Genomic DNA, 25,959 nt, shown 5'->3' with positions numbered 1-25,959 from the left:
TTGGCAGCTGAAGTGAGTAAATGGAAATAGATTATCTTAATTTGGGTTTTGTTATTGTTTTTGTCATCCCTGATCTGCACAATCACCCACCCCAATGCCCCACCAAAGAATACCTCTGAAAACATTTAACTTGCTCAGCCAGCTTATTTGGTTAATGATTCTCTTTTTTTATGTCTTAGTCTTTTTTCAGAAGTGTGACATAGAAACACTTTACAAATTTCTGTTCGTGTAATTTCAATATTTATGTTCATCACTAAAAGTTCACTCTGAAAGCTTGTCAAAGGTAGAAGGGACTATGTGAATGCTAGCATTTACTTTTAGTCCTTGGACATGTGCAAAAAGCCAGGTAGAAAGTAGCAAGCACACAAGGCTCAAAAAATTGAGGTTTTGCTGGCAGAGAATTAGCCTGTATGCAACTCTGAGTAAACAGCAACTTCCTGTGCACAAACACCATGAAAAACCTGTCAGCTGAAGAGGAGGAAATATTGCAGAGCTCAAAATGCAGAGATAAAAATCCTTTCCCTTCTGCTTCATTGTTACAAATCTCTTTATATATATCTATGGGAGGAGGGGCGTTTAAGAAAAAGTCTTGGTTTAAAGCTTAGTTCTGTTGAAGACAATAAGTAGTCACAGCTGTTCCCCCTGTATTAGGTCATGAAGACAGTGGTGAAGAAAAGGATGCAAAGTCTGTCCTAACAGAATGCTTCCTCCACTTCTGGATAAAGTTTTGCTGTCCATGAAAAATTTAAAGTTGGGGAGGCTTGGGTTTGTTTTCTTGGTTATTTGTTTTCTTAAGGCATGCAGGCAGCAGCACGGACAAATCTTCAATGGTGATCACATGGTGAGAAAGAAATAAGTGGTCTGGAAAGGCTGACGGAACAGTTCAGGCATAGTTTGGATCAAAAACAGAGTAATTAGTATTTATGTTATTGGCAACTTTAAAAGATCCATCTTTCCCAAGGCATGACTTAATTTTTGAGAAATATATTTTTTTCAAGAAAAATCTTTGCACCAGAAGGATTAATTAATCATACAATTTGAGTAATCATACAATGTGAGTAATATAATCAAATAGGTATAAGTAAAAGTAGCCCTATTTGAAAACACATGAAAATAACTGAATATAGTTATAAGTGCAAGAAGGTCAAAAATTAAAAACGTGCTTCCCACTATGATTATTCCTGCACTTTATTATACAAATCTGACAGTTTAAACTTCTTCATCATTCAATCTGACTCCTACTGACTTCTCTAGAACAGTGTTAAATTCATCATTCACTGTATGCAGGTAGCTCAGAGAACTGAAATATCAACAAACAAATAGATGAGAGCTCCTCTAAGTAATTGTTTAAGACCTTTTATAACAGAGTTAAGATCTGAAAGAAGCCTGTTGGGAATAGTAAACTTTCAGTCCTTGTAGGGGAAAGAAAGTGCCATTAGTATCTTCCATACAGGTAGGTCTACCTTTCCTGAAAATGCAATAATGAGGAAAAGACAGCATGACAGAAGAAAAGGGGGAGAACAAGCTAGTTCTGTTATCCTGCCTGGAAGAATGGAAAAGTAGGATGGGAGAAACAAAATCCCACAGCTCCAAGTGCTGTGTTAATATTATTTATACCATCTCTTTTGAGGCACTGAAATAGAGCAATGGCAGGCTTTATACAAATCTGCACAGAATTAACCGAATAGAGAATCTAGCAAAGGCAGTAGCCACGTAGTGGCAGTATTTCAAGAATAAGGACTTTGTACTCTGCCTGGAATTCATATAAAACATGCACATTGGTTCCAGGTTGCTGGCAGGGATCCCAGGCAGTTTCAGTGCTGGAGTCTGGGGGAAGGGAAAGTAAGAAGAAAAGAAGAAAGTCCCAGCCTCCTTCCTCCCATGCACGTCTTAGAGGATCAGCACTGCTCACCACACCAAGAAGCAAGAGGAAATTCAGAGCAAGAAGAATAATTGAGACAAGGGTTTGTTTTCTACATTGTTAAAAGGGGTTGGCCTTTTTTATTAGTCTTGATTCTTTGTTGTGGCATACTGGCTTACAGAGGGAATTGCTATCTGATATTTTCTTGGATTATTGTAAGCAATTCTGCTGATTTCTAGAGACTGATTTTCAATTTATGGATTAAGTAGTTTTTTTTCATTTAACAGCTAAGGAAACTGGACAAGCCCTAGGGCCCAGTAGTGGGTTCATGACACTCCTAGCTATGTCAGTAAGAGCTCCATTTTCAGAAGGAATCAGTTCCTAACAGAAAAGGGGGAATATGCATATTTAAATTGTTTTGGGTTGTTTTTTTAAAGCAAGTTTTATATTTCTTCTTGTCCTTAAGTAAGGTTAGTTTTCCTAAAATGTCTCTCAGTAAATCAGGAAGCATTAATTTAATCATGCCAAAGGAATTAAGACTCAAATATCTTTCAGTATTATCACTGCACCTCTATGGTTTGAAAGTCACAGCTTTCCTGAGGGGCTGTACAAAGTCTTTGTTTAAAAAACAACATGCCTGCCATCACCAGCTGGCTGTACTGCATGAACCTGTGGGGAGAAAGTGGAAGGCAGCTGAACTGCTGTATCAGCTGGGGAGCTTACTCAACATCCATGGCAAATCAAGGGATTTTTTAGATCTCCAGATGTGTCTGGTTGCTTCACTGCGCTACAGATTACAAGCGTTATGACGAACTCATCTGCTCAAGAGTAGTCTGAGAACCCTTTCGTTGCAGTAGTTTTGGCTTGATCATGTACCCCAAGCCCTGTGAATGCAATGCTGCCTATGAGTTGCTGGGAAGGCAGAGCTCTGCCTCTACTGTTAAAACATCATAAAGGACTTCCCATTATAGAAAAGGACTAGAATCATTGCTAGTTCTTCCTCTTTGCAGTTTGGTTCACTTGCCTGATCTTCACCTCAGCCCTGTCCTACAGGGCCATAGCTAATTTGGGCTCCAGGGGAATTGCTGCCAGGTTGTGATTCTGAGGAATCACTACTGTATAAATAAAAGATTTTAGCTCCTAGTAGTGAGTCCATCATATTGACACTAATACAATCAGGTTTTTTTAAAGTATGATAGTAGGCTTTTGGCATTTGCACCAAGTTCCTACTTTAAGCAGCAAATGCATCTGGTCAAATGGATCTTGCAGGTTCCCCATCAATCTATGACCCAGCCAGTGGGCAGGGAGGATGAGCTCTTGGTACTGTCTTTCAGGATCTTGCCAATAGAGGGGGGAAGCATCAACCCTATGGAAAATTCCACATCTAATAGAGATCAAGCTCTTTTTTTTAAAAAAAAAAAAAGCTATTTTTATCTCCCACGTTGTCTTAGCCATAGTCAAACAAACATCTAAATGTTACTTGGAAAAATCATCAGTGGACATCTGGTTCTGACTTTTTTTGATACTATTTTTCATGATCAGAATAACAGCATCTGCAATTTTTTTATCCTGATCTTGAAAATGCATAGAGCAGGTCTGTGCTCTGCTCTGGCCAGTTTAGCATCCTCAGATATTTGGTTGCCTCAGACGTTCAAGATAACAGTAACAATCTTACGTAACAAAAAGACAGAAAAATGATCCTCAGAGAGTGCTATATTTTCCCACTGGAGAACATACTGATTTTGGAAAAAAGCCCCACATGTGCTTCATTAGTCAAGACAGAACTTTTCAGTTCTGTGTTTGCAAGTGATTTTATACTAACAAATGTGCTTCTAGTTGTTATAGAAAGTAAATATTCTGTTACTCAACAGAGCTAAAAATGTCCTTATTCTTGTGCTGGTTTAAAATGGAAAGAAGTATGGAAAAGTAGGAGTTTCACATAGATGGGATATTTCAGATTTTTATCTTTTTCACAGTGTAGGAATTAATGTCAACCGTAATTGACTTTCGTGTGCAGCATTAAGATGAACATATGCAAGTCCTTATGGAGCCAATTTATCATGTAACTTCAGCATGACTGTTTGCATGATTCCAGTGCAGATCCCTTGGTCTGTGTCCATTCATGAAGAAAAAGGGTGCGTTTCCCGAGTCATTCTTTGTCCAAAGTGTCTAGTTATGCTCTCTGTTTCAGCAAGTACAGGAAATTGCTTCCGCTCTTAAAATTTGCCCTGCCAGAGGCAAATATATATTTAGAAACTGAAAATTTGTTTCTAAAGCCCAGGTTGACTTCATAGAGCTTGCAGGCGGAAAATCTGGCTTGTTAAATTTATAAATGGTATTAAGCTTTGAAGTCCTTTAAGGAAATAATCACAACAACTTTTATGTTTCTGGACAGTTTTTAGTAAAATTCAAACAGAAATACCCCTTTGAATGTACTAGATGGCATCCAAACCTAAGAATCTTACAGTCCCTTACCTAAGAATCACACTGCAAATATTACTTTCCAAAATGGCTTTTCTTTTTTTGAGGTATTTTTTGTGGTTTCAAAGCTCACAGTAAGGATTAGATTATTTTCCTGCACTTTAAAGACCATTTGCGTTAAAGTAAAGAGTAAGATACTAGTTTTACTTATCACGACCTCCTGTTGTGAAAATGGTGGAAACTTTCCTTTCAGTGAGCACCAACAGTTCTGTGCCTCTGTTGAGTGATTGGCACTTTTAACATTTGTTTAAAACCATGGGCATTTAGCCTCCTTGACAAGCACTTACAAGTCCTCCTGAAGTTTTTAGCAGCTGGGAAAAGACTAAGTCTTGGGGCTCTGCAAGCAGACGCTCAGGAATATATGGCCTGCGTAATCAAGCCTAGTAGTTTAGCATTCCTCCTTCATAGCCAGCCGCAGGCAGTGGCAAAATGATTGCGGTAATGCAGGGCAGTCGATGACTAACCTCACTGACAGGATCACCAGAGCTACAGGGCTCTTATTGTTGCTATTATTATTACTGTTTTTCCACCAGGATTTATACAACCAGCTATGTACCTGTTTCATACATGGAGAAGCCACAAAGTTCACTGGGCAAAACTATGGTAAGAAGACATTCACTGAGGGTGTTTTTTTCCCTGGTTTTCACATGTTGCATTGTTCATGTTCATAGAGAATCTGAGAGCAGTTCCTACAGATTGAGACCTATTGGTCGTTTCAAGGCCTTTCAGCCTGCCTTTATAGGACCTGGAGGTTTGGGAGTAAATATATGGCATAGTACATTTACTAAGCATTTATCACATTGCAATGTCTATTAATGAATTAGTGATCAGTAGCTATGTCCTAGCATATGTATTTTACTCAGGTAGACATCCATAAGATACCTCTTGTAAACACCTTGAGCACCTAAGAACTGCTGAGGTATTCTTAAGGTCTTCTAGGAAGACAAAAAAAGTTAAGTCCATTTCTACAGCCTTGATGGAGCACTTTCCAGATCCTGTGTATAGCACTGGCTGCAGTGGATGCAATAGTCAAGTTGCTGCCATCATAACTGGTGTGCCTCTACATCAACTATCTCCATTCTCCCGTCACACTCACTCCAAGGAGCATTAACAGGAGTGCCATACACACCTCTGCAGGAGTGTTTCAGGAGGCTTGCAAGCATGCAACCACTCATCCTACTAGAAATATCTGCTGGGATGAGTGCAAATATCAGTAAAGAAATGCACACACAAAATACCTGTGCAAATAAAAGAAAGAGAATACTGTTTTTTCACTCAAGAACTTTTGTATACATCCAGGAGCTCCATCTGCTGTCAGTATTTGGTAGCTGTTAGCATCTTTACTGGGTCCTCATAAAGCTTTAATAATAGTTTAAAGTCTACTGCAAAACTTATAAATACTTTCGTAGCATTACCTATTTACTTTTAATTTCAGGAGCTGCCTAAACATTTGGCTAGTTTTATGCTTGTTTTCAAAAACCTGTGTATCAAATCCTTCAAAACCCAATTTTTTACTGATACTGGCTGATGATCTTGGTATTGGAGATGTGGGTTGCTATGGCAATGATACAATAAGGTAAGAGTATATTTTATTAATTAAATTATTCCTTTCTGGTGAATTTCAATGGAAAATAATTAATGATTATACTTAGGATTAGAAAATTCACTATTAATGAATTAGTTTATCTAGAGATATTTCTCTTCAAAACATGTAAAAAATAAAGGTTCTACAGTAAATCCAAAATTCAAAAATAATTATACAGGCATGCTTGAGCAACTTTCCTGGATTTCTAATTTTCAGTATATACAGTAGAACTTTCCAAATTTGCCTCTGTACTGTATTTTTCAAGGATATCTATAATTTATAAGTTTTCACAACTCTAAATATCAAGGACTGAGATTAGGATTTAATATTTATCCCTAGTTCATTTACCGGTCAGTACATAAATAGATTGAATGATTATATATATATATATATATACACACATATACCTATATAGAGCTGTATATAGGTATATAGATATCTCTCCTGTGTTTTATCTAAGCTATTATAGTCTTGGGAATTATGTTTTTCTCTACTTTTTAATGGAAACTTTTTCACTATGCTGCATGAGCTTTTGATATGGGGTAGACCTGAAATACCTTTTTCTTAAGTTATTAATTAAAAAAATATTCATGGAAAGCTATCTCAAAAAAAAAATACATAACACAGAGCTTTCCTAGTTGCATTCTAGAAACATCAAAACTAGGAGATGCAGGACACAGCAAACTTGTGTAATGCATTTTTATCTGAGATGGGATTTTTCTCTTTAGAACCCCTAACATTGATGGCCTGGCAAAGGAAGGAGTGAGACTTACTCAGCACATTGCTGCGGCTGCTGTTTGTACTCCGAGCAGAGCAGCTTTCCTGACTGGCAGATACCCCATCAGATCAGGTTGGGTCTTTCTCTAATGGTTCACTGCAGTCTGTCTAGCCATTATTGCTATTAAAAATCCCCTTAAATAAACCATTTTAAAGACCAGTTAATCTAAGGATTTGGACTCTCGGTGAGACAGGCAAAAATAAAGATGACTAGATTTGGTGATTGATTTCTATGGAAAAATCCCCACATAAAGCACGTTTAATGTAGCTCAACAACAACACAGAACCAGGTTAAAGTCCAAACAGCACAAATCACACAGAGGTAGGAATATTAAGAAGAAAATTGTGAAAACTGGTCCTAAGATTACATTAAGTAAAGTGTAGTATTTTGAGTATCCTTGCAAACATCTTCATAGTGAAATATGTCAAAATAGTTCTCAACAACAATGTTTTCAAACAGATTTACTTCAGCTACGTAAATTCATGACAGAAAACTTCAGCCAGTGCATATGGCAGTAAAAATCATTGTAGCTTCTCTTATGTGATTCTGACTTGCTAAAGGAGAAATGTGAGCATGAAGTGTGTACACCTGACTCTAAGCCTTTTGTTCTATAAATAAGGTTTCTACCCCTGCCCCATTTTCTTTTTTAAACATTATATTTTGATAAAACTTTGTTGTAAGAAGTTACTTGATGTTCAAACATAGGCATCTTGCTGCTATTTGTAGACATACCTGGCATAGCACAAGCATCTGCATTAGACTAGCAGGACTTGACAGTGATATTTTTCTGGGGATCAATCAGAATATCCCATGGTATACCATTTAAAAGACAACACAAGGCTTAGGCAACTGAGTGCCGTTCATCACAAAGAAAAACCCTGCCTGAGAAGACTGAAAACCTGAAATATGGTTCGTTTTATTCTAAAGACTGTTATTCCTCTCTAGGCATGGCATCCAGCACTCAGCAGCGGATTCTCTTTTGGAATGGATGTTCTGGTGGGCTCCCACCAAACGAAACTACTTTTGCCAAAATACTGCTCCAGCAAGGTTATTCTACAGCACTTGTAGGTATGAGACAGCAACTTGGCATCTTTTCATTGCTTGTTGTTCAAACAAGGCTGTTTCTGTAAGTACTTTTCTGTGCCAAAATGTCTAGAATCAGTTAAATCAGAGTTTCTCCTACATATAACTTCCAAAATCAGCAGGGTTTCTGGAATGCCATCCACAAGCCCCAGCATCAGCACAGTGTATCTGATAAAGGTGTATCTGGCTGAAGTTTTGCCAGCCCAGCTGAAGTGCATTTACACCAGTGCACGCAGCATGGGCAATAACTTGGCACTTCTCCCAAGTGACAGGGGACAGGACAAGGGGGAATGGCCTCAAGCTGTGCCAGGGGAGGTTCAGGCTGGATATCAAGAAAAAATTTTTCATGGAAAGGGTCATCAGGCACTATCAGAGACTGCCCGGGGAGGTGGTTGAGTCACCTTCCCTGGAGGTGTTTAAGGGATGGGTGGATGAGGTGCTGAGGGGCATGGTTTAGGGAGTGTTAGGAATGGTTGGACTCGATGACCCAGTGGGTCCCTTCCAACCGAGTGATTCTATGTTTCTATGATTCTATGAAATTCAAAATGAGGATGTATGGAATACACAGAAGTATACTGCAAACGGAAGTAAATGTAAAAGAATCTTTTTTGTCCGGTACAGATTGCTCCAGGAAGAAACCAACAGTCAGTCACTGTTGTGAATGTCATCTGCCAGCTGGTACCCGGGCACCACAGTGACCTTAATATCTGGTGGCTAGATTTTCTGTTATTTATGCATCCTGTTTATTATCAAAGTTAAGACACTAAGGGTGCCTTCTTTCCTGCAAAAATAAATTCTGCCAAAAAAAGGCTGAAAGAGTCCCATTGACTTCAGTGGGTTTTGGATCACAAAACATGTCCAAAAAAGAAAATCTTAAAAAAAGAAAATCCTATTAACTCTTTGCTAATTTTTCCTGAACAGAGTTTAAAGGCAGTGTCTCTGAAACAGATCTCATTTTTAATCTCTTTTTTTAAATTTTTTTTTTTTTGCAGTCAAAAGTGTCATGTGCTTAATTGTAATTGCTGTGATTTTCACACATCTACTTGGCTTTGGCACACTGAGGTGTTATTTAGTTCCTAAATTGAAATGAATCTTAGTAATGTGCTGACTTTACACAAGCCTGTGCAAAGGGGTGAACTTTTACCAGATCACTGCAATGTGGTACAGATTATACACTAAACTATGTTCATACATGAGCCCAGAGCTGGATAGCAGTTCTCAGAAGTTATTTGTCTAGCTGATAGTCCCTAAGCCCATTGTTATAGATTATCTGTCCTTCAATGTCAGGATAATTACACTGCTCTGTAATATGACTTTATTAAGGTTCATTATCAGTGTATGACATTCTGATATGTTCAATGTACTGGATAATTGGAATGGCCTATTTTTGCTGCTCGTTTTAGGATGAATATAGACACACAGAGCCAATATGTACACCTTTTTCCTGAAATTTGTTCTTGAACTGTGAAGGTCAGATAGAACTTTTGTGTGAATTAGTTCATATTTTTGCACTTAGCTGTTTCTTCTGGTCCAAAAGTTTCTCCGTTTTCTCCCCATTACTACTACATGGGTTTATCCCGATGGCTACTTCATCATATGAAAAATAATAAGCACCAGCTATTGCAAACCTATTTCTTCTTATTCAGGGAGGTATCTGGGCTGGACCATTGCCCTGTGTGGAATTTTAACAGACAAGTAGAGAAAATCAGCTGTTCTAGGCAGATAAATTGCCAATGCATGGTTACTCCCTGAGAGTCTGTCCCCATTCAACATCAGCTCCTCTCTTAGCTACACTTAAATTTAAGAGTACAACCAACATATTAGAAATACAGGTAGACACACCCAAGACTAATGACATTGGGTTTAAGATATCTGCTTTATGTTTTTAGGGAAGTGGCATATGGGTGTGAACTGCAAATCCCGCCTTGATCACTGCCACCATCCCTTAAATCATGGCTTTGATTATTTTTATGGCATGCCTTCTACCCTTTTGAATGAGTGTCAAGGAACAGATGACCCTGAACTGGCCAAGTCTTTGCAAGATACATATTGGCTTTACACACAGATGATCATCTTTTCAGTGCTTACTCTTATGATTGGAAAGATTACCAATTTATTCTCATTAAAATGGAAAATAATTATATGCCTGGCCATCTGTGGTCTCCTGTATTTCATCGCCTGGTTCTCCAGCTATGGGTTCACCAAATACTGGAACTGCATCCTGATGAGAAACTACAATATCACTGAACAACCAATGAATCTAGAAAAAACTACTTCTAATATGCTGAAGGAGGCAGCTTCATTCATCAAAAGGTAACTTATAGAAGTTGTATTGCATTTTAAGGATTTTTAAAAATAATGTGATCATTGTGTGACACACCACTAGGTTAGGCAGCTGTCACGCTGAACTACCCATCCTAATGCTGACCAGTAATTTGTTGTTTTCTGGCATCACTCTACTTGTTAGCATCTAGCTGCTTTCCTGCATAGCTTGGCAGCTCCTCAGGTAAAGGAAGAAAATTTTTTTGTGTGTTTATGTTTTGTTCACCTAATACAGAAGAATCCTGGCTAAGGATTAGGCCTTCTGCCAGTAGGAACAGAAAAATAATCTTAGCCTGATTAATGGACTGTCATAGAAAGTGTCACATGAAGTTAATATTTTACAAAGATGAGGATGATAGCAAGTTGTTTTCTAAAAGTGTCCTTCATTTATAATGCTATTGGTAAACTCAGCTGTAATTAAACAAACCACCAAGTCTTTAAATGTAGTTATGTGTCAAGTCTGGGCCTGTCCCTGAACAAGATTATACTATTTTTTGTTAGGATTTAGGGGTTATTTGGTTCTTTTTTCCTAGGGGAAAATAGGGTAAATAAATCTCTTTTGTGAAGCTTTTGAGCACAGATAATCTCAGTTTCCTAGGACAGCCTGACTGGTCTGATGTTAAAGGAATATGGTTCCCCTGTGGGTGCAGTGTTGTATCTGTCTCTTCTGTGGGGATGTCTCTTATGGTCAGCGACATCCATGTTTAAGTTCAAGCAAGCGAGTTGCATTCGCCTTGCCTCTGAGAGTGTGTCAGTTTTTGGCTATGAACTTACCTAGTTATTTATTTAATATTCTACATGTTTAATTTAGAACCAGAGAAAGAAAGAGCCCATTACTATTTTGGTCTTAATATAGAACAAAAATCTTTTGAGGGCTGCTTTCATCCCTTCCAGCTCATAAAACCTCAAAAATGCAAAGATGTCAAAATCAAAAATTTTTATTTTAGAATCCAATAATAATTTCTATTGTGATAGTCATTACCTTTACACTGTTGTGTTTGGGTTGGACATTTTGCAGAGAAATTATTATTGCTTTCTTTTATTTCAGGAACAAGCATAGACCATTTCTTCTCTTTGTTTCCCTTTTACATGTCCACACACCACTCATTACCACAGAGAAGTTTCTGGGTAGAAGCAGACATGGTCTATACGGAGATAATGTAGAGGAGATGGACTGGGTGGTAGGTAAGTGGCCTTTTCCTTAGAAGGGACTTCAGCCTACTGGATGTCTGGAAATCAGTCTAGGAGGTTTTTGGAGTGTGTGGAAGAGAACTTCCTGATGCAGGTGATGGATGCCCCAGATAGGGAAAAAACCTTCCTGGATCTGTTGTTCACAAATAAAGATGATGTGATGGTTGGAAGCTGCCTTGAATGTAACGATCATGAAATAATAGTTTTTGATCCTTGTAGAAGTGAAGAGAAGGGTCAGCAGAACTACCACCTTGGACTTCTGGAGGGCAGACTTTGGTTTGTTTAGGAGACTGGTCAACAGAGAAGGGTAAAGGAGTCTAGAAAGGCTGGACATTCTTCAAGGAGGCAGTCTTAAAGATCCAGGAGTAGGCTGTCCCCATGTGCTGGAGTAAAAACTGACAGGGAAGACCAGCCTGGCTGAACAAAAAGCTTTGGCTGGAACTCAGAAGAAAAATAAAAAGGGAGTTCATGACCTTTGGAAGAAGAGACAGGGAACTCAGGAGGATTACAAAGATGTTGTGAGGCTATGTAGAGAGAAAATCAGAAGGAAAGTCCAGCTAGAACTCAATCTGACTACTGAGGTAAAGGACAATAAAAATGTTTTTACAAATACATCAACAGCAAAAGGAGAGCTAAGGAGAATCTCCAGCCTTTATTAGATGTGGCAGGAAACACAGTAACAAAGGATAAGGAAAAGTCTGAGGTACTTAATGCCTTCTTTCCCTCAGTCATTAATAGTAAGACCCATTGTTCTCCAGGTACCCACTTCCCTGAGCTAGAAGACAGGGATGAGGAGGAGACTGGAGCTCCTATAAACCAAGAGAAAATGGTTAACAACCAGCTACACCACTCAGACAGACACAAGTCTATAGGGCCACATGAGATCCACTTGAGAGTACTGAAGGAGCTGGTGGAAGTGCTCACTAAGCCACTTCCTATCACTAATCGGCAGTCCTGGCTAACTGGGGAGGTTGACTGGAGACTGGAAAATGTGGTGCCCATCTACAAGAAGGGCTGGAAGAAGGATCTGGGGAATTACAGACCTGTCAGCTTGACCTCAGTTCTGGTGAAAGTTTTGAAGCAGAACATCTTGAGTTCCACCATGCAGGATATACAAGACAACCAAGTGATCAGGCCAAGTCAGCATGCATTTATGAAATGCAAGTCCTTCTTTAACACCTGCTATCTTTCTATGACAAGATGACCCACCTAGTGGCTGAGGAGAAGGATCCATGTGTTGTCTACCTAGACTTCAGTAAAGCCTTTGACACTATATCCCACAACATTCTCCTGGAGAAACTGGGTGCTCATGACTTAAGCATATTCTTCGCTGGTTAAAAAACTGATTGAATGGCCAGACCTGAGGGGTTGTGATGAATGGAGTTAAATCCAGTTTGTGGCTGGTGGCAAGTGGTGTTCCCCAGGGCTCAGTGTTGGGGCCAGTTCTGTTTAATATCTCTGTCCATGATCTTGCCCTCAGGAAGTTTGCAGACAGCACCAAATTGAGCAGGAGTGTTGATCTGCTTACGGGGAGGAAGGTTCTACAGAGGGATCTGGACAGGCTGGATTGATGGGCAGAAGCCTAATGTGTTAGGTTCAATAAGACTAAGTGTCAGGTCCTGCACTTCAATCTCAACAATACTTTGCAAAGCTGCAGGCTTGGAGAAGAGTGGCTGGAAAGCAGTCAAGCGGAAAAGGCCTGAACAATCCCTGAACATTTTTATCTTCCAATAACCATGTTTACAAAATTGTGTTTTGAGAAGAGCCCCATTCCTTCTTATAAGCAAGCTCAACATTTGCAAGGTCCTGTTGAATCGGCCATGTTCCTCTTCCAAATTTTTGGCACCAGTCTCCTTCATACAAAGGTTAAACAAGAAGATCCAGATAGCAGAAATGTGAGGAATGTGCCTTGAACAGGCTAAGCATGATGGCAGCTACTGAGGACGAAAGTCTCCCGGGTTTGACAGCTAAATAAGAGATTTGGGATCTAATTCAGAATCAACATGTCTAGATTAAATCTAAACTCTTTTGGGGTGAAGGTGTCTATTTTTACGTAAAGTCAAAAAGTAGTTTGACCAAGGACGCACAGGAAGTGTGCAAAAGAGAAGAGATTGAGCAAACGAGCCAGTCACTGACTTACACTTTTTCCTTGCTTACTTCAGCTTTTGCTGCTACTTCTGTAGCTATGGAACTTGTTCTTAGTGAATATATTTGACACAGTATGTGATGAGGATGAGCAATCAAAGATAAATCATATTCTGTATAAACATTTGATGTTATCAGTACTGAAAACATTCCTTATGAAATTAGGCTTAAATAATAGTCTGTGAAGTTTTTACCACTGACATCAGGAGAAAATTTTGGTTGACAGTATGCAGATTGATCTCAAAGTCTCTCTTCAGCTCCTGGTGAGACACAGCAGTATACTACAATTTGGAATCTAGGCAGCACTGTTATTTAAGCTTTTCAAGATGCTTGAGGCTACATAATGGAGATAATCCTTGACTCAGAAAATTTAAAGCATAAAGCTGACAGTTTTCTGAGGAGCTTGAATAGAAGTATCATTCATTTAAATTACTTTCCAATTGGTTTTATTTTTTTATTTTTGTGTTTTTACAGACACCATAAACAAATTTGGACACATTCAGCAGCTTTCTATTTGGCTCTTATTATTTCTGTAAAGCAGAATTACTCTTTGCATTGCTTGTGGTAGCTCCATTCAAGTAAATGGAAAGACTCAGTCTTTGCTGAATTTTAAGTCAAGACCTAAAAAAATCGGACTGCATCTCTAGACATAATTATGATGTTTTGCTTTGTTTATAGGCAGGGTACTGGATGTTGTTGACAAAGAAGGCTTGAAGAACAGCACATTCGTTTATTTTGCATCTGATCATGGAGGATCCTTAGAGGCTCACAGAGGAAATGTTCAATTGGGTGGCTGGAATGGGATCTATAAAGGTAAAATTTCATAAAAGTAAGACTTCCTCTTAAAAATAAATTGGTAGAATAAAATACTGGAATGATAACCTTGGATTGTAGGTCTGGAGAAAATTCAGGGCATCAGCTATTCATCTTTCAGTCCCCAGAGAGGACCACTTTCACCAAAGCTACTCCCGACAACTATATTGTCTAGGCTGTTCTTAAAGATCTTCAGTGGTTTCCCAGATTATCTAGTTTTCACTGTCTGTACTACTGGAGTCTTTTTCCTGGCACCTACCTTGGATTTCCTTGCTGCAGTTTAAGCAACAGAGTTCATCAAACTACAGAGAAGAGATTCTTCCTTTCCTCCTTACAACAGCCTGTTATTGCAATGTCATTGTGTATTTCAATGCTGTTATGTTACCCCTTGTTAATCCTTTCTTTAGACTGCAGTACACTTGTACTTCCTTCTAGTTCCACCTTGTCTTTAAAAAGTGTAAACATATTATGCAACACATAACCCAAAGCACTACTTGAACATGTAGCATCGTAGAATATCTCAAGTTGGAAAGTACTGACTCCTTGCAGAGCTGCCTAAACCATATGACTAAGAGCATCATCCAGATGCTCCTTGAACTCTGACAGGCTTGTTGACCACTTCCCTGGGGAGTCTGTTCCAATGACCAAATACTCTCTCAAGGAAGAACATTTTCCTAATGTCCAACCTGAACTTCCTCTGACACAGATCCAGAACACACTACTTGGATTCTTGAAATATCCTTCTGTTTTTCACAGTAGACAATTTTCTACATCAACACTGGCAGACATCATGATTATTTTCTTGATATAGTTTTCCAGTTTCCCATCTATCATATACATGTTTCATCTAGACTCTTTTTCTATGACTGGCTTGCAACATAATGTCAAAACCCTATGGAAATCTATGGTCTTTACCTCTTACATGAGCCCCCTCCAAACCTTGAAAAGCCACAGCTTGGGCAACTTGGCACTTGTTGCATAATGAAGCTTGAAAAACTGCTCCCATCACTTTTTTCCCTACAGAAGATTTAGGCGCCTTGATCTTGCCTAGCATCAAAATGCATGTTGTCTAGTAGTAAGTTACTTGATGAGCCGTACAAAATGTTTGGTACAGCTGGGATCTCATCCAGGAATAGTCTTAAATGCTAAATTAGCCTTCAGTTCTGGATATGAAATTTCCATACCAGAAACAGATGCAAAAAGGCCAACGGGCTCACTTGAATAGTTCAGAACCTAACCTGCAGAATTCACTTCTACTAGCCTAAGTGTATCAGTAATAAGAGAGCCCAGAGAATGTGATTAGTCAGAGTTTTTGGTATGAGAGGACAATGATGAAATCACACTTGCTATGAGAGGAGACAAGAGGAGATAAAAGTTTAGATATTAATAACTGAAAGGTATTCCTATTTATGTCCACACACAGCAGAACAGGGGACTTCCCAGTGAAACTGTAAACTAGCAATGAATCAAAAAATATTTTAAAATATGGTTTAGTTCATAAATATCTATAGAAGTCACTGCTGCTATTACTAACAGGGTATGAAAAAGAACATAAAAAACACATGAATAATGAGAACAATTGCTAGTGAATAAGACAGCATGAAACACCAGTATCTTACATAGCCCAAAGGTTATTGCACAAACAGCTGGTTTTGCCCTGTTTATAATCCATCATGCTACCTTGTCAGCCTTTAAAACCAAGCTCTGGGACCCTTGCATCTCAGCTGTAGCTATTAGCATACCACCTCCATAACAATGTCCAGCACTAGTTAGCAAAGCCAGAGGCTATTATGAATGATCATTAGTTGAGCTAATAAATCACCTTTAAGTTTTGTTTGCCAGTTTTCCTACAACTCTTTCCAGCAATGACTTGTCATTTCTACCCTTAACAGGAGGAATAGGAGAGCAAAGGTCACACAGGTATCTGAGCATCAACATTTTGGATTTTTTTTTTCTAACTAGACTCTCAGCTTGGAGTTCTGGCTTTATAACACATTCTTTCACTAATATCCCCATCCTTGACACCTCTAATTAATATCTATAATTAATGAATGTTTCTCACTTCGAAATTAAAAATAATAAATACTTTGTCTTATAAGAGAGCCAATTGCATGGTGTAACTAGAGGATTGGGAAGAATGTGAAAGGAACCAAGTTGAGAAAAACTCTTTAGATTATCTCAAAACAACTTCAACAGAAATGTAGGTAGCAAGTCTTCACCACTGGAGCATATTCAGAGTACTCATCTATTTACTGCATGGCTTCCACACTCTTCCATTTGAGACCACCTCAGAGCATCCCTGGGACTGTAAACTCCCGAAGGGTGATCACACATTATCCTAATTTCCCTCGCTGCTTTCCAGGACTGCAAATTACTTCATAATGTTCCTTAATGCTCCTTCTGCTTCTGACTGTGAACTTACAACCAAGCTTACGTTGTTTTAGTCCTCCTTCCTTAGCCACCAAGTGAGGCTGCAACCTCTCCTTGACTCCAAGTCAGATTTTGGTGTTTATTAATAACAGAGTGTTTTCTCTTGTGCATGTTATCAGGGAGCATGGAGATTATTCTCCAACATGACATTCAAGTAAAATTATTGCTCAGAAGGTCTTCTCAGGTTTTAAAGGGTGCAATTGTTCCTCTTCTGCTAAAAATGTTACTTAGAAGGGAGCTGCCATATGTGCCACCCAAGAAAGCAGTGCAAAATAAAGTATTATTTAAAGTAATAATACTTTTTATTTTTTTAAGAATGGACTTTGCACTGTAGTCATTCTCCTGCTTTCCAGGCTTTAGTATGTTTTCATTAAAGTTATTTGAATATTCTGAAAGTTTTAAAACCTTTTATTATACGCCAATAATAAATGTCTAATATATTTCATAATTTTATCTTTTTCTGGTACTTTTTTCTCCCCCCTAACAGGTGGAAAAGGAATGGGAGGTTGGGAAGGAGGGATCCGTGTCCCAGGAATAATTAGATGGCCAGGAGTGTTGCCTGCAGGGAAAGTTATTGATGAAATGACAAGCCTTATGGACATTTTCCCAACAGTGGTTCACCTTGCTGGAGGGGCAGTGCCTCAAGACAGGTATAAAGGTGACTTCATAAACCATATATGTTCCCCTTTATTGATTCAGATAGGTGTTGACTGTGTGTAAGTCATGCATTCTTAAGGCCTCAAGTTAAATTCTGCTATTTCCTTAACGAGGCAATTCTGTGCCTTGCTTTCTGTGTAGCTTTCCCATCTTGTCTGCAGACACAGATATTTAGAAAGCTGGTTGGTCTTGTTAGAGTACTAGAACAGGCACAATCCAAGATTAGGAAGCCTGGTACTTCATGAGTAGGGAAGGTGGAGGACATGGCCTGCATTTGATTGCCAGTACCAGAGAAGTAGCTTCCTCAATAGCAAACAATTATGTGGTGTCTATTTTAGACTCCTTTAAAGAACACAAGAAAGTGTGGGTGGCTAAGCTATTTGAGCAAAAAGCATAAAAGTATTGGTGGTATGTAACTAAACCAAATGATAGTTTTGTATTTTTTTTTAATGGAGCCTCAAGCTCACAGAGCTATCAGCGACTTCCATTTCATGGAGCAAAATTAAAAGCTGTGAACCATGCCTTCACTACGGTTATCACTTATTTCCAGGAAAATTACAGTGATGATGACTTATCTCCCCAGCCAGGATATCAAAACTAGCTGTAGTTGCAAAAACTACTAGTAACTGCTCGTCACTGGTCCCCACCCATCTGCCCAATTAAAATTCTCAGTAGCTTGGTCTAGGAAGGACATTTTAAATCCTAATACTGCATACATGAAGAGTGAGTACTTCTCACATTCAAGCTACAGACTGAAATTCTTAAGCAGTCCTTAAGTGACTCCTATCCTCTCCATCAGGGTAATCGACGGGCGCACCTTACTGCCTTTACTGCAGGGGACAGTTCTGCATTCCGGCCATGAGTTCATGTTTCACTACTGTGGTGTGTTTCTGCATGCAGTGCGGTGGCACCAAAAGGACAGTGAGTATAAACAGTGCTGTTTTGCATATCAGAGATGATGTAATGACTTCTAAATTCCAATCATGTAAAAACACATGTACATATATTTGGAGTAAGTTTATTGCTTCAAATCATAGAATCAGCAGGTTGGAAAAGACCTCTTGGATCATCAAGTCCAACCATTCTTATCTGCCACGAAACCATGTCCCCCAGTACCTCACCTACCTGTCTTTTAAATACCTCCAGGGATGGGGACTCAACCATCCTCCTGGGCAGCCTCTGATAGAGCCCGATGACCCTTTCTGTGAAAAATGTTTTTCTGATGTCAAGCCTGAACCTTCCCTGGCACAGCTTGAGGCCATTCCCCCTTGTCCTGTCCCCTGCCACTTGGGAGTAGAAGCCAGTTCCCTCCTCTCTACAACCTCCTTTCAGGTAGTTGTAGAGAGCAAAAAGGTCTCCCTTCACCCTCCTCTTCTCAAGACTAAACAACACCAGTTCCCTCAGCCGCTCCTCATAAGACTTGTTCTCCAGCCCCCTCACCACCTTCGTTGCTCTTCTCTGGACATGCTCCAGAGCCTCAATATCCTTTTTCTACCAAGGGGCACAGAACTGAACATAGGATTCGAGGTGTGGTCTCACCAGTGCCGAGTACAGAGGGCAGAATAACCTCCCTGGACCTGCTGGTCACACCATTTCTGATACAAGCCAAGATGCCATTGGCCTTCTTGGCCACCTGGGCACACTGCTGGCTCATGTTCAGTCAGCTGTCAATCAACACCCCCAGGTCCGTCTCCTCCAGGCAGCTTTCTAGCTGGGGTGAGATACCCTAGACAGTCCAGCAGGACATCCTTCTTGTATCATGGTGTTACCTGGGTGATCTTCTTCCAAGCCATTTACATATCCTTTATGATACTTACTGATGCAATGACACTATCAGGTGTAGAGAGTATCAAGCCAAGAATCTACTAGCTCAGTGAACACTTGAAGACTTTGAAATTTACTTGTACTTGCAAATATTTCAAAATTGACTTCTCTCTTCCCCTAGACACACAGACACAAGTAACAGGATAACAGCTGAGAACTTTGCTGTCTTTCTTGTTGGCATGAACTAACACATACCAGAGCTGCAACACCAATATTTCAGTCGTGAAGCCAGATGAATCTCATTGTCAGTGCCCTTGTCATACCATATTTGACAGAAGCATGGCTCCTGGGCAGGAAGTTACTGTCCTGGGCTGGCAGGAAAAATGGCAGAAAGGGACTGAGGACTAAATATGAGGATATGATGCCAGGTGTCACAATGGAATTATTTTTTAGGTTCTTGATCCCCAAAGGTAAATCTGGGCACTTCATTAAAGGCAAAATGTGTAAGTTATACAAGCTACAAAGTACTTGAGGAGCTGTTCCCTTGAGGGTGAGATCCAGAGGAACCTGTACACTGCAGAAGGAGCTGTGTTGTAGAAAACGCTAGGTACAAGGGTGTTTCATAAACGTAGTTCTTCCATGGAGTGGAACATCTTCAAGTTTGGTCGGTTTTTTTGGGTTTTGTTGTTTGGGTGGTTTTTACCTTGGTAATCCCCATTCTTTATTTTCTCTGGAGATACAATACTTATAAAATTTTTGTCTAAGAGCTAGGAAAGAGATCATTTATTTTAAAAAAGATAGAAAAAGAAAACGGAAAGCGTGCTGCAACTGCTCATCTTCTGCCTTCTAGCTGAGCGGTAAAGCCTTCACAGCCCTACCGGGGCTGCTGCAGTTGGGTAGAACTGCTACAGAGCTGCTGTTTGGCACAACCACAAGCAGGTGGTCCTGCTCTTGGCAGCTCACTCTGCCTTGTTGTTTCCCCCTGGCGAGGGCATTGGATAACCTAATACCACCACGGCAATGAAACCAGGTGACCCCAGTGAAGGAACCACACTTAAAGTGCTCAAGGCTGACATTTTGGCTATCTCAACCAATTACTTGTCTAAGGAGACCAGGACTCGGTTCTTTCCTCTGTTTGGTCCAGAGTAAATCATCTCTAAGCAATCACTCTGTATCTTTGTTCTACCTATGGAAATTGGGCCACTGCAGTAACTATAAATCAAGATTAGTAGAACCAACCATATAACCCATCAATTTAAGCACTCAGTTTTGGCTAGGCGTTATCTCCCTCCATCACTGTCATGGTATCTTTTTCATTAAGCCCATTAAATCGATTAAAATATAGAAAAAAAAAAAAATCACTGGAGGAGGGACTTGTGTGCTCCTTTCCTGGCAAGCGCTGTAGTGAGCAGGCCAGCAATGGAGATCATAGAATCACAGGACGTCTTGAGCTGGAAGGGACCTACAAGGTTCATCAAGTCCAACACCTGTCCCTGCATAGGACAACCCAAACATTCAAACCATATGTCTGAGGGTATCGTCCAAATGCTTATTGAATCCTGCCAGGCTTGCAGGGGCATGCTGTAGGCGCCGTGGGTGCAGCACCCGCCTTCCAGGCAGTGAGGACCTGGGTCTGGAGGTGGTGGGGCCATTGTTGGCCGTTCTCCCTTCTCCCGCTGGCCGAGAGCCAGAGCCGCCGCCAGGTGGCAGCAGCGCACGCTCCGCCCGCCTCGAGGGAGGAAGGGGTGAAAAACAGCATCAAATCATAGGATCATAGAAGAGCTTGGGCTGGAAAGGGACCTTAAGGATCATCTAGTTCCAAACCGCCCTGCCAAACAAGAACTGCTGGGCCCCTCCACGCAGTTAGCCTCTCCGCTTTTCATTTTCACATCCCGAGGTGCGTGGAAGGTCACCCACATCCTTAGGTGTGCAGAGAGAGCGTGGCCCCTGGGCTTCCACAGAGCATCCTAGCGGGGCTCTTTGTGCTAGGAGCCTCTGCCAACCCTCCTCAGTTGGAGTGGCTTCATCTCCAAAGCGCTGTCACTACTGGTGCCCACCTGAACCACACCCTGTGCTCCAAGCCTGGGGTTTGAGCCAACATACGCCAGCAGAGCAGAGCAGAGTGCAGCCTGTGCACCACAGAGAAGAGCATTGCTGTGCCCACAACAGCCTACATTTGGCAGAAACAGAATCATAGATTCGTAGAATCATAGACTGGTTTAGGTTAGAAGGGACCTTAAAGATCCTCTGGTTCTAAATCCCCTACCATTGGCAGAGACACCTTCCACTAGATTAGATTGCTCAAAGCCTCATTTAACCTGGCCTTGAACACAACACTGAATCTTTCTGCCGATGCCTCCAGTACTCATCAGATCAGGGAGTTAGAGACTGACAATAACAATAACAGTACAGCTCTTCGGGATGCTGCTAGAGATGTAAGTGATCGGTTCACCTCATACAGACTGGTGCCCAGCCAGTCCCACACCAGAACTACCAGTAGCTCCAGGCTTGACCGCATCTAACCCCAAGCCCATTCACCTGTTCACTTTACCTAAAGCAGAGCAGTGGTCAGAAACTCAAATCTCCTGTGCCATCACTGTCCTTAGACATTCCTGTTTTTTTGCAGCGCATACTTTTTTTCTGTACAGAGAAAGCTTTTTCTGACTGCAGCAACTCTTGGAGAAAATTCCTGCTAGAAATCATGCTATACATCCCTAGTGAAAGGTTAAGTGCATATTCCATCAAGGGATGAGTCTGAAGAACTGCCTTCCAGATTAAAGGATTGCTGTTCTCTCCTCTCATCTTGTTTTCACCTAGGCTATGTGAGGTTTGTCTACATTGCAATTTTAATGCAGATCAGAAGCAGCTTTTGAAGTAAACCCATCGAGCATAGCCACTCATTGTGGAATGGGTTTGCAGACCATGACTTCAGTTTAAATGAAACTAAAACTGTAAAATAGGCTCTAACATCATACCTAACATGCTCTAATTGCTAAAAGAAGTTGTGTAGATAGGATCAGACAAGAGTTAGCCTCCAGTAAAACACCCCCAGACAAATAGCATGGACGTCAAGCCATCAATAACTGTTCTGCTATACTGATTGGTTTCTAATGGGCCACACTACTTGTAACAGAAACACAGATAAAACGTGCAGGTGCCACACGTATGTTGTGTTCATATGGAGACACATACACAGCTAGATCTACGCATGCCTTTCTACAGTTTTTCCCACTGAGCCACAACTGCTCATGGCAAGGAGGTTGAAAACAATGCAATGTTGAGCATATGAAAAATTGCCTAATTGAATAATACCATTGGGGCTCAACTTTCAGCTAAGCCAAAAATTCTGATTCTTTGCTCCAACTGCCATTACTTCTGACTGGGCTGACAGACTTTTTAGAGTCTGGTTTAGCTCATTTACAAGTATGTCACGTTCATATCACATATTTACTGTCTGTTTACTTCTATCTGTTGGACAGGCTGGATACAAAGCCATTGTGTCTTCATGTCACCCAGGCAGGACCCATTAATTAAGCCCTTCACCAAAGCCAGAAGAATCCTTTGTCTTTATGCTAAAGAGTCTTATTCTCTACCACAGCACAATAAGGGTTATTAGTGACAGTCCATTTCTTCCTGCTCGTTAAACTGACTGATTTTTACCAGATGGGTTTGAGAGATGTTTGGATTGAAGAAGCAGGTTTCCTTTCCCTTGGACATATTACATTAACACGTTGCCCTAAAATTCACACTCACCCTTCAGGTTCTGTCAGAGCTAGTTCAGTAGCAAATTACATATCCCTCTTTGCCTCTTGGAAATGACTGAAACCCCTGTTGCTTTCATCAGTGCTGATTTCTACCTTTTTTTTTTTTTTTTTATTATTTTATCCCGCTGTAACCCAACTGTCTACTGGGCTCACCGACACAGGTTAATTACAGACAGCCTCACTGTACCCTTCACATTGAACTAACAAGGACTGGGCTCTCTCCCATTCTGCAACTCCAGTAATTATTTGCATCTGTGAAAGGTGAATGTTAAAATTTTGCAGAATCAGAGCAATTCTCAGAGTGAGTCTACACTCACTTCTCCAAACTCCCCTGCAGTGTATAAGATATGAGGAATTCAGCTTAACCATTTATGGAAGAGAGTGACTACTCGGTTTGTTTTTTTTCTAAGCAATGATTACAAGTTCCTAAATATCGTTAAGTGAGTATTCCTGTCCATCTCATATTTATCCATTAAATAGAGTGAGCTGATCAGAAAAAATGCATATGGCCCAGAAAATACTTATTTAACACTTTCTAACAAGTATCTATGCTACCTGACCACAGACGTAAGACCCAAATCCCACGTTCTGGAAACCCTGACACAAGAGAGGATACTTACATTTTTGCCACTAGGCAAATGCTCTTTTAGCCACAAGATAGGGAAAAGGAGAAGGACCTGCATTACATCCCAGACAGCAGCAAAGCATACACACAAACAGAGCTAAGGAACACCTGTCCTCATAAGCAGTCAGGAAATAAGACATTTCCTTTAAGTAATCCACCTTCTGCATCCTTTCTCTCACAACTTCAGAAATGCAGACTTCTAAAATCTGTAATATTTCTAAATGTATTATGCCAAAAGATTTCAGAACAATTAAGGTATTATCCCTCCACAGCAGTGTAGAAGCCATGAGGTAGAAACAAACAGATACATAGCCACACAGCCAGCTGGAGATTTTAGTGCTTTCTGAAAGTGAGATGAGGAACAGGGGAAAAAGGAGGAGGAAGAAGGTAAATCTGTTAAACTGCATTCAGATTTAGTCCTAGTAATTTGTCATTTCTTCATTACAAGTTACAGACCTGCACTTATCCAGTGGTCAGTACAGGAGCTTGATAAAGTACAAGCTCTAAAGCTGAAAACTAATTACTTTCATGTTAACTTAAGAGCAAGACACCAGATTTTACTGTTTTCATGGTCTGCAACAATGACCCTATTTGAAAGTGTGGTGGAATGTAAACAGAAATGAGCTGCCATCAGCTTCTCCCAGATGCCGTTCTTGGCTCAGCAGAACAGACTCAACAGAAGAACCCTCTACCAGTACCTGCACCAAGAACCTGGGGGCTGTGTTCTCCATTTTTTCCCCCAAGAGGTATGTAGAGTTTTAAAGGGACACGGGAAGCTAGCAGACTCCCTCTGCATCCAAAATATTATACCTAATCATCCAGCTAGTGCATATGACCCAGAGTTCAAGTGTTCCAATGAGCCACAAAAAAATATTCTGAAACCTTGCCAGCTCCCAAAAGAGCCTTTCGGTCCTATGAGACAACGATTACATAAACTTGCTCTAGGAACAAGAAAGCAGATCACTTAAAACACAGACAAATCCTTTGGGGATCTCCCCTGATGCCTAATACCATTCAGCTGTTCAAGTGTGCTTCTTCTGTGACAGGTGGCACCATATGGAAAGCTCATTATGCTACTCCAGTATTCCAACCAGAAGCCTCTGGGGCCTGTTTTGGAAGAGGAATTTGCCCGTGTTTTGGAGATGGCGTAACCCATCATGACCCTCCACTACTGTTTGATCTCTCTCAAGATCCTTCTGAGGCAAATCCTCTATCGACCGACACTGAGCCCTTGTTCAACACTGTAACAAGGAGAATAAGAAAAGCTGTAGAAGAGCATCGCAAGACACTGACTCCAGTCCCAGAACAGCTGTCTCCTTACAGTAATATATGGAAGCCGTGGCTGCAGCCTTGCTGTGGCACATTCCCCTTCTGTTGGTGTGATGAAGAAAACAACAAAGCAGATGGCACACTTTAATACCAAAATCAAGGTTAGTTAGCTTTAAAGAAGCTGATAGTTTTCACATTCACGTGACTACAGTCATACAGACATATGGGTCAAATTACACTGGCGTAACTGAAGGGGACATTATTGAGGCTTTTTATTTAACTTTTTCTCTTTCCCACAGAAATTTAGTAAGCCGTTAGTTTAAAATAAAAATGCTCCATATTCCACCGATGGGTCACCTGTAAAATCTGTCCCTCGAGTGCACAATTCTGGATCAAAAATCCCAATAAATGAAACAAAACTTCCTTCTTCACTGATTTTCAATTCAATTAAATTATGAATTATAAGAATAGAGGTGGTTTTAGAGGAGATGTGTTTGCTAAGGCACCAGGACTGAGCCAAAGAGGGCATCTCTAGTCAGGTCTTATCTTTTTATTGAAAAAAACTGTCTTGTGTTTTAATGCACAATTATATACTTAATTTGGAAACATACCAAAACACATTGTCTTCTAAGAAATAAACACCTACTAATTTACAGCATTTTTTTGCCTCATTTGTACATTTATTTATCTATTACGGAAGAACTCCTAGGGAAAAAAAACCCAAACTGACAAGTACATTTTACAAATTAGGTAGCTAAAGCTATAACCTCATGTTCAGCAGCACAATATCTAGCTATTCTGAAATACTAAACCACAACTCCTACTGACATACAATTTCAATGTTGTTAAGTCATCTCACTTGTGAAAGCATTGAAAATCACCACCCAGCTGCCTTGACAAGATAGGTCCCAAACTTCATGATCTGAGAGACCAATTCATACGCTGCATGCCCCACTTGACTGGTAATGCTCTTGATTTCACAGAAGAGCTGTAAAGCCCCATGTAAAACGTGCTTTGGTTTGTGAGGCAGCACTTTGTTTTTTCAGTAGGTGGTATTATTAAAATTCACTTCATAGCCTAATTACTTCAGTATACAGGTCATCTTCTCCAAGCCAAACAAGTGTCAGCACTCTGTACAGTCATTAAGGAAACAGAGGGAATTAAAATATCTAATCCTCTCTTGATGCCCTC

General features: G+C 40.2%; 1 protein-coding gene across 1 annotated transcript; it reads left to right on the top strand.

Annotated features, from left to right (window-relative positions):
* Positions 1-1,802: 1,802 nt before the first annotated feature.
* On the top strand, positions 1,803-25,426 carry LOC104063747 (arylsulfatase D). The gene is made up of 11 exons (XM_009566003.2): positions 1,803-1,964; positions 4,876-4,945; positions 5,778-5,918; positions 6,656-6,777; positions 7,651-7,773; positions 9,678-10,101; positions 11,159-11,295; positions 14,125-14,259; positions 17,177-17,339; positions 18,146-18,267; positions 24,546-25,426. Exons 2-11 carry the CDS (start codon positions 4,893-4,895, stop codon positions 24,914-24,916), a joined length of 1,791 nt encoding a protein of 596 aa, XP_009564298.2. The 5' UTR covers positions 1,803-1,964; positions 4,876-4,892; the 3' UTR covers positions 24,917-25,426.
* The last annotated feature ends 533 nt before the right edge of the window (positions 25,427-25,959 follow it).

This window comes from Cuculus canorus, chromosome 1 (genome assembly GCF_017976375.1).
Source record: "Cuculus canorus isolate bCucCan1 chromosome 1, bCucCan1.pri, whole genome shotgun sequence".
In the NCBI taxonomy this organism is placed as follows: domain Eukaryota; kingdom Metazoa; phylum Chordata; class Aves; order Cuculiformes; family Cuculidae; genus Cuculus; species Cuculus canorus.
Note: the sequence above shows the minus strand (reverse complement) of the source record. Positions and strands in the feature narration are given on the sequence as shown.

Coding starts and splice junctions, on each gene's coding strand:
- LOC104063747 (XM_009566003.2), top strand. CDS start 4,893: ATGTACCTGTTTCATACATGGAGAAGCCACAAAGTTCACTGGGCAAAA. Junction 6,778..7,650: donor CAGATACCCCATCAGATCAG/GTTGGGTCTTTC, acceptor ATTCCTCTCTAG/GCATGGCATCCAGCACTCAG. Junction 17,340..18,145: donor GGGGCAGTGCCTCAAGACAG/GTATAAAGGTGA, acceptor CCTCTCCATCAG/GGTAATCGACGGGCGCACCT.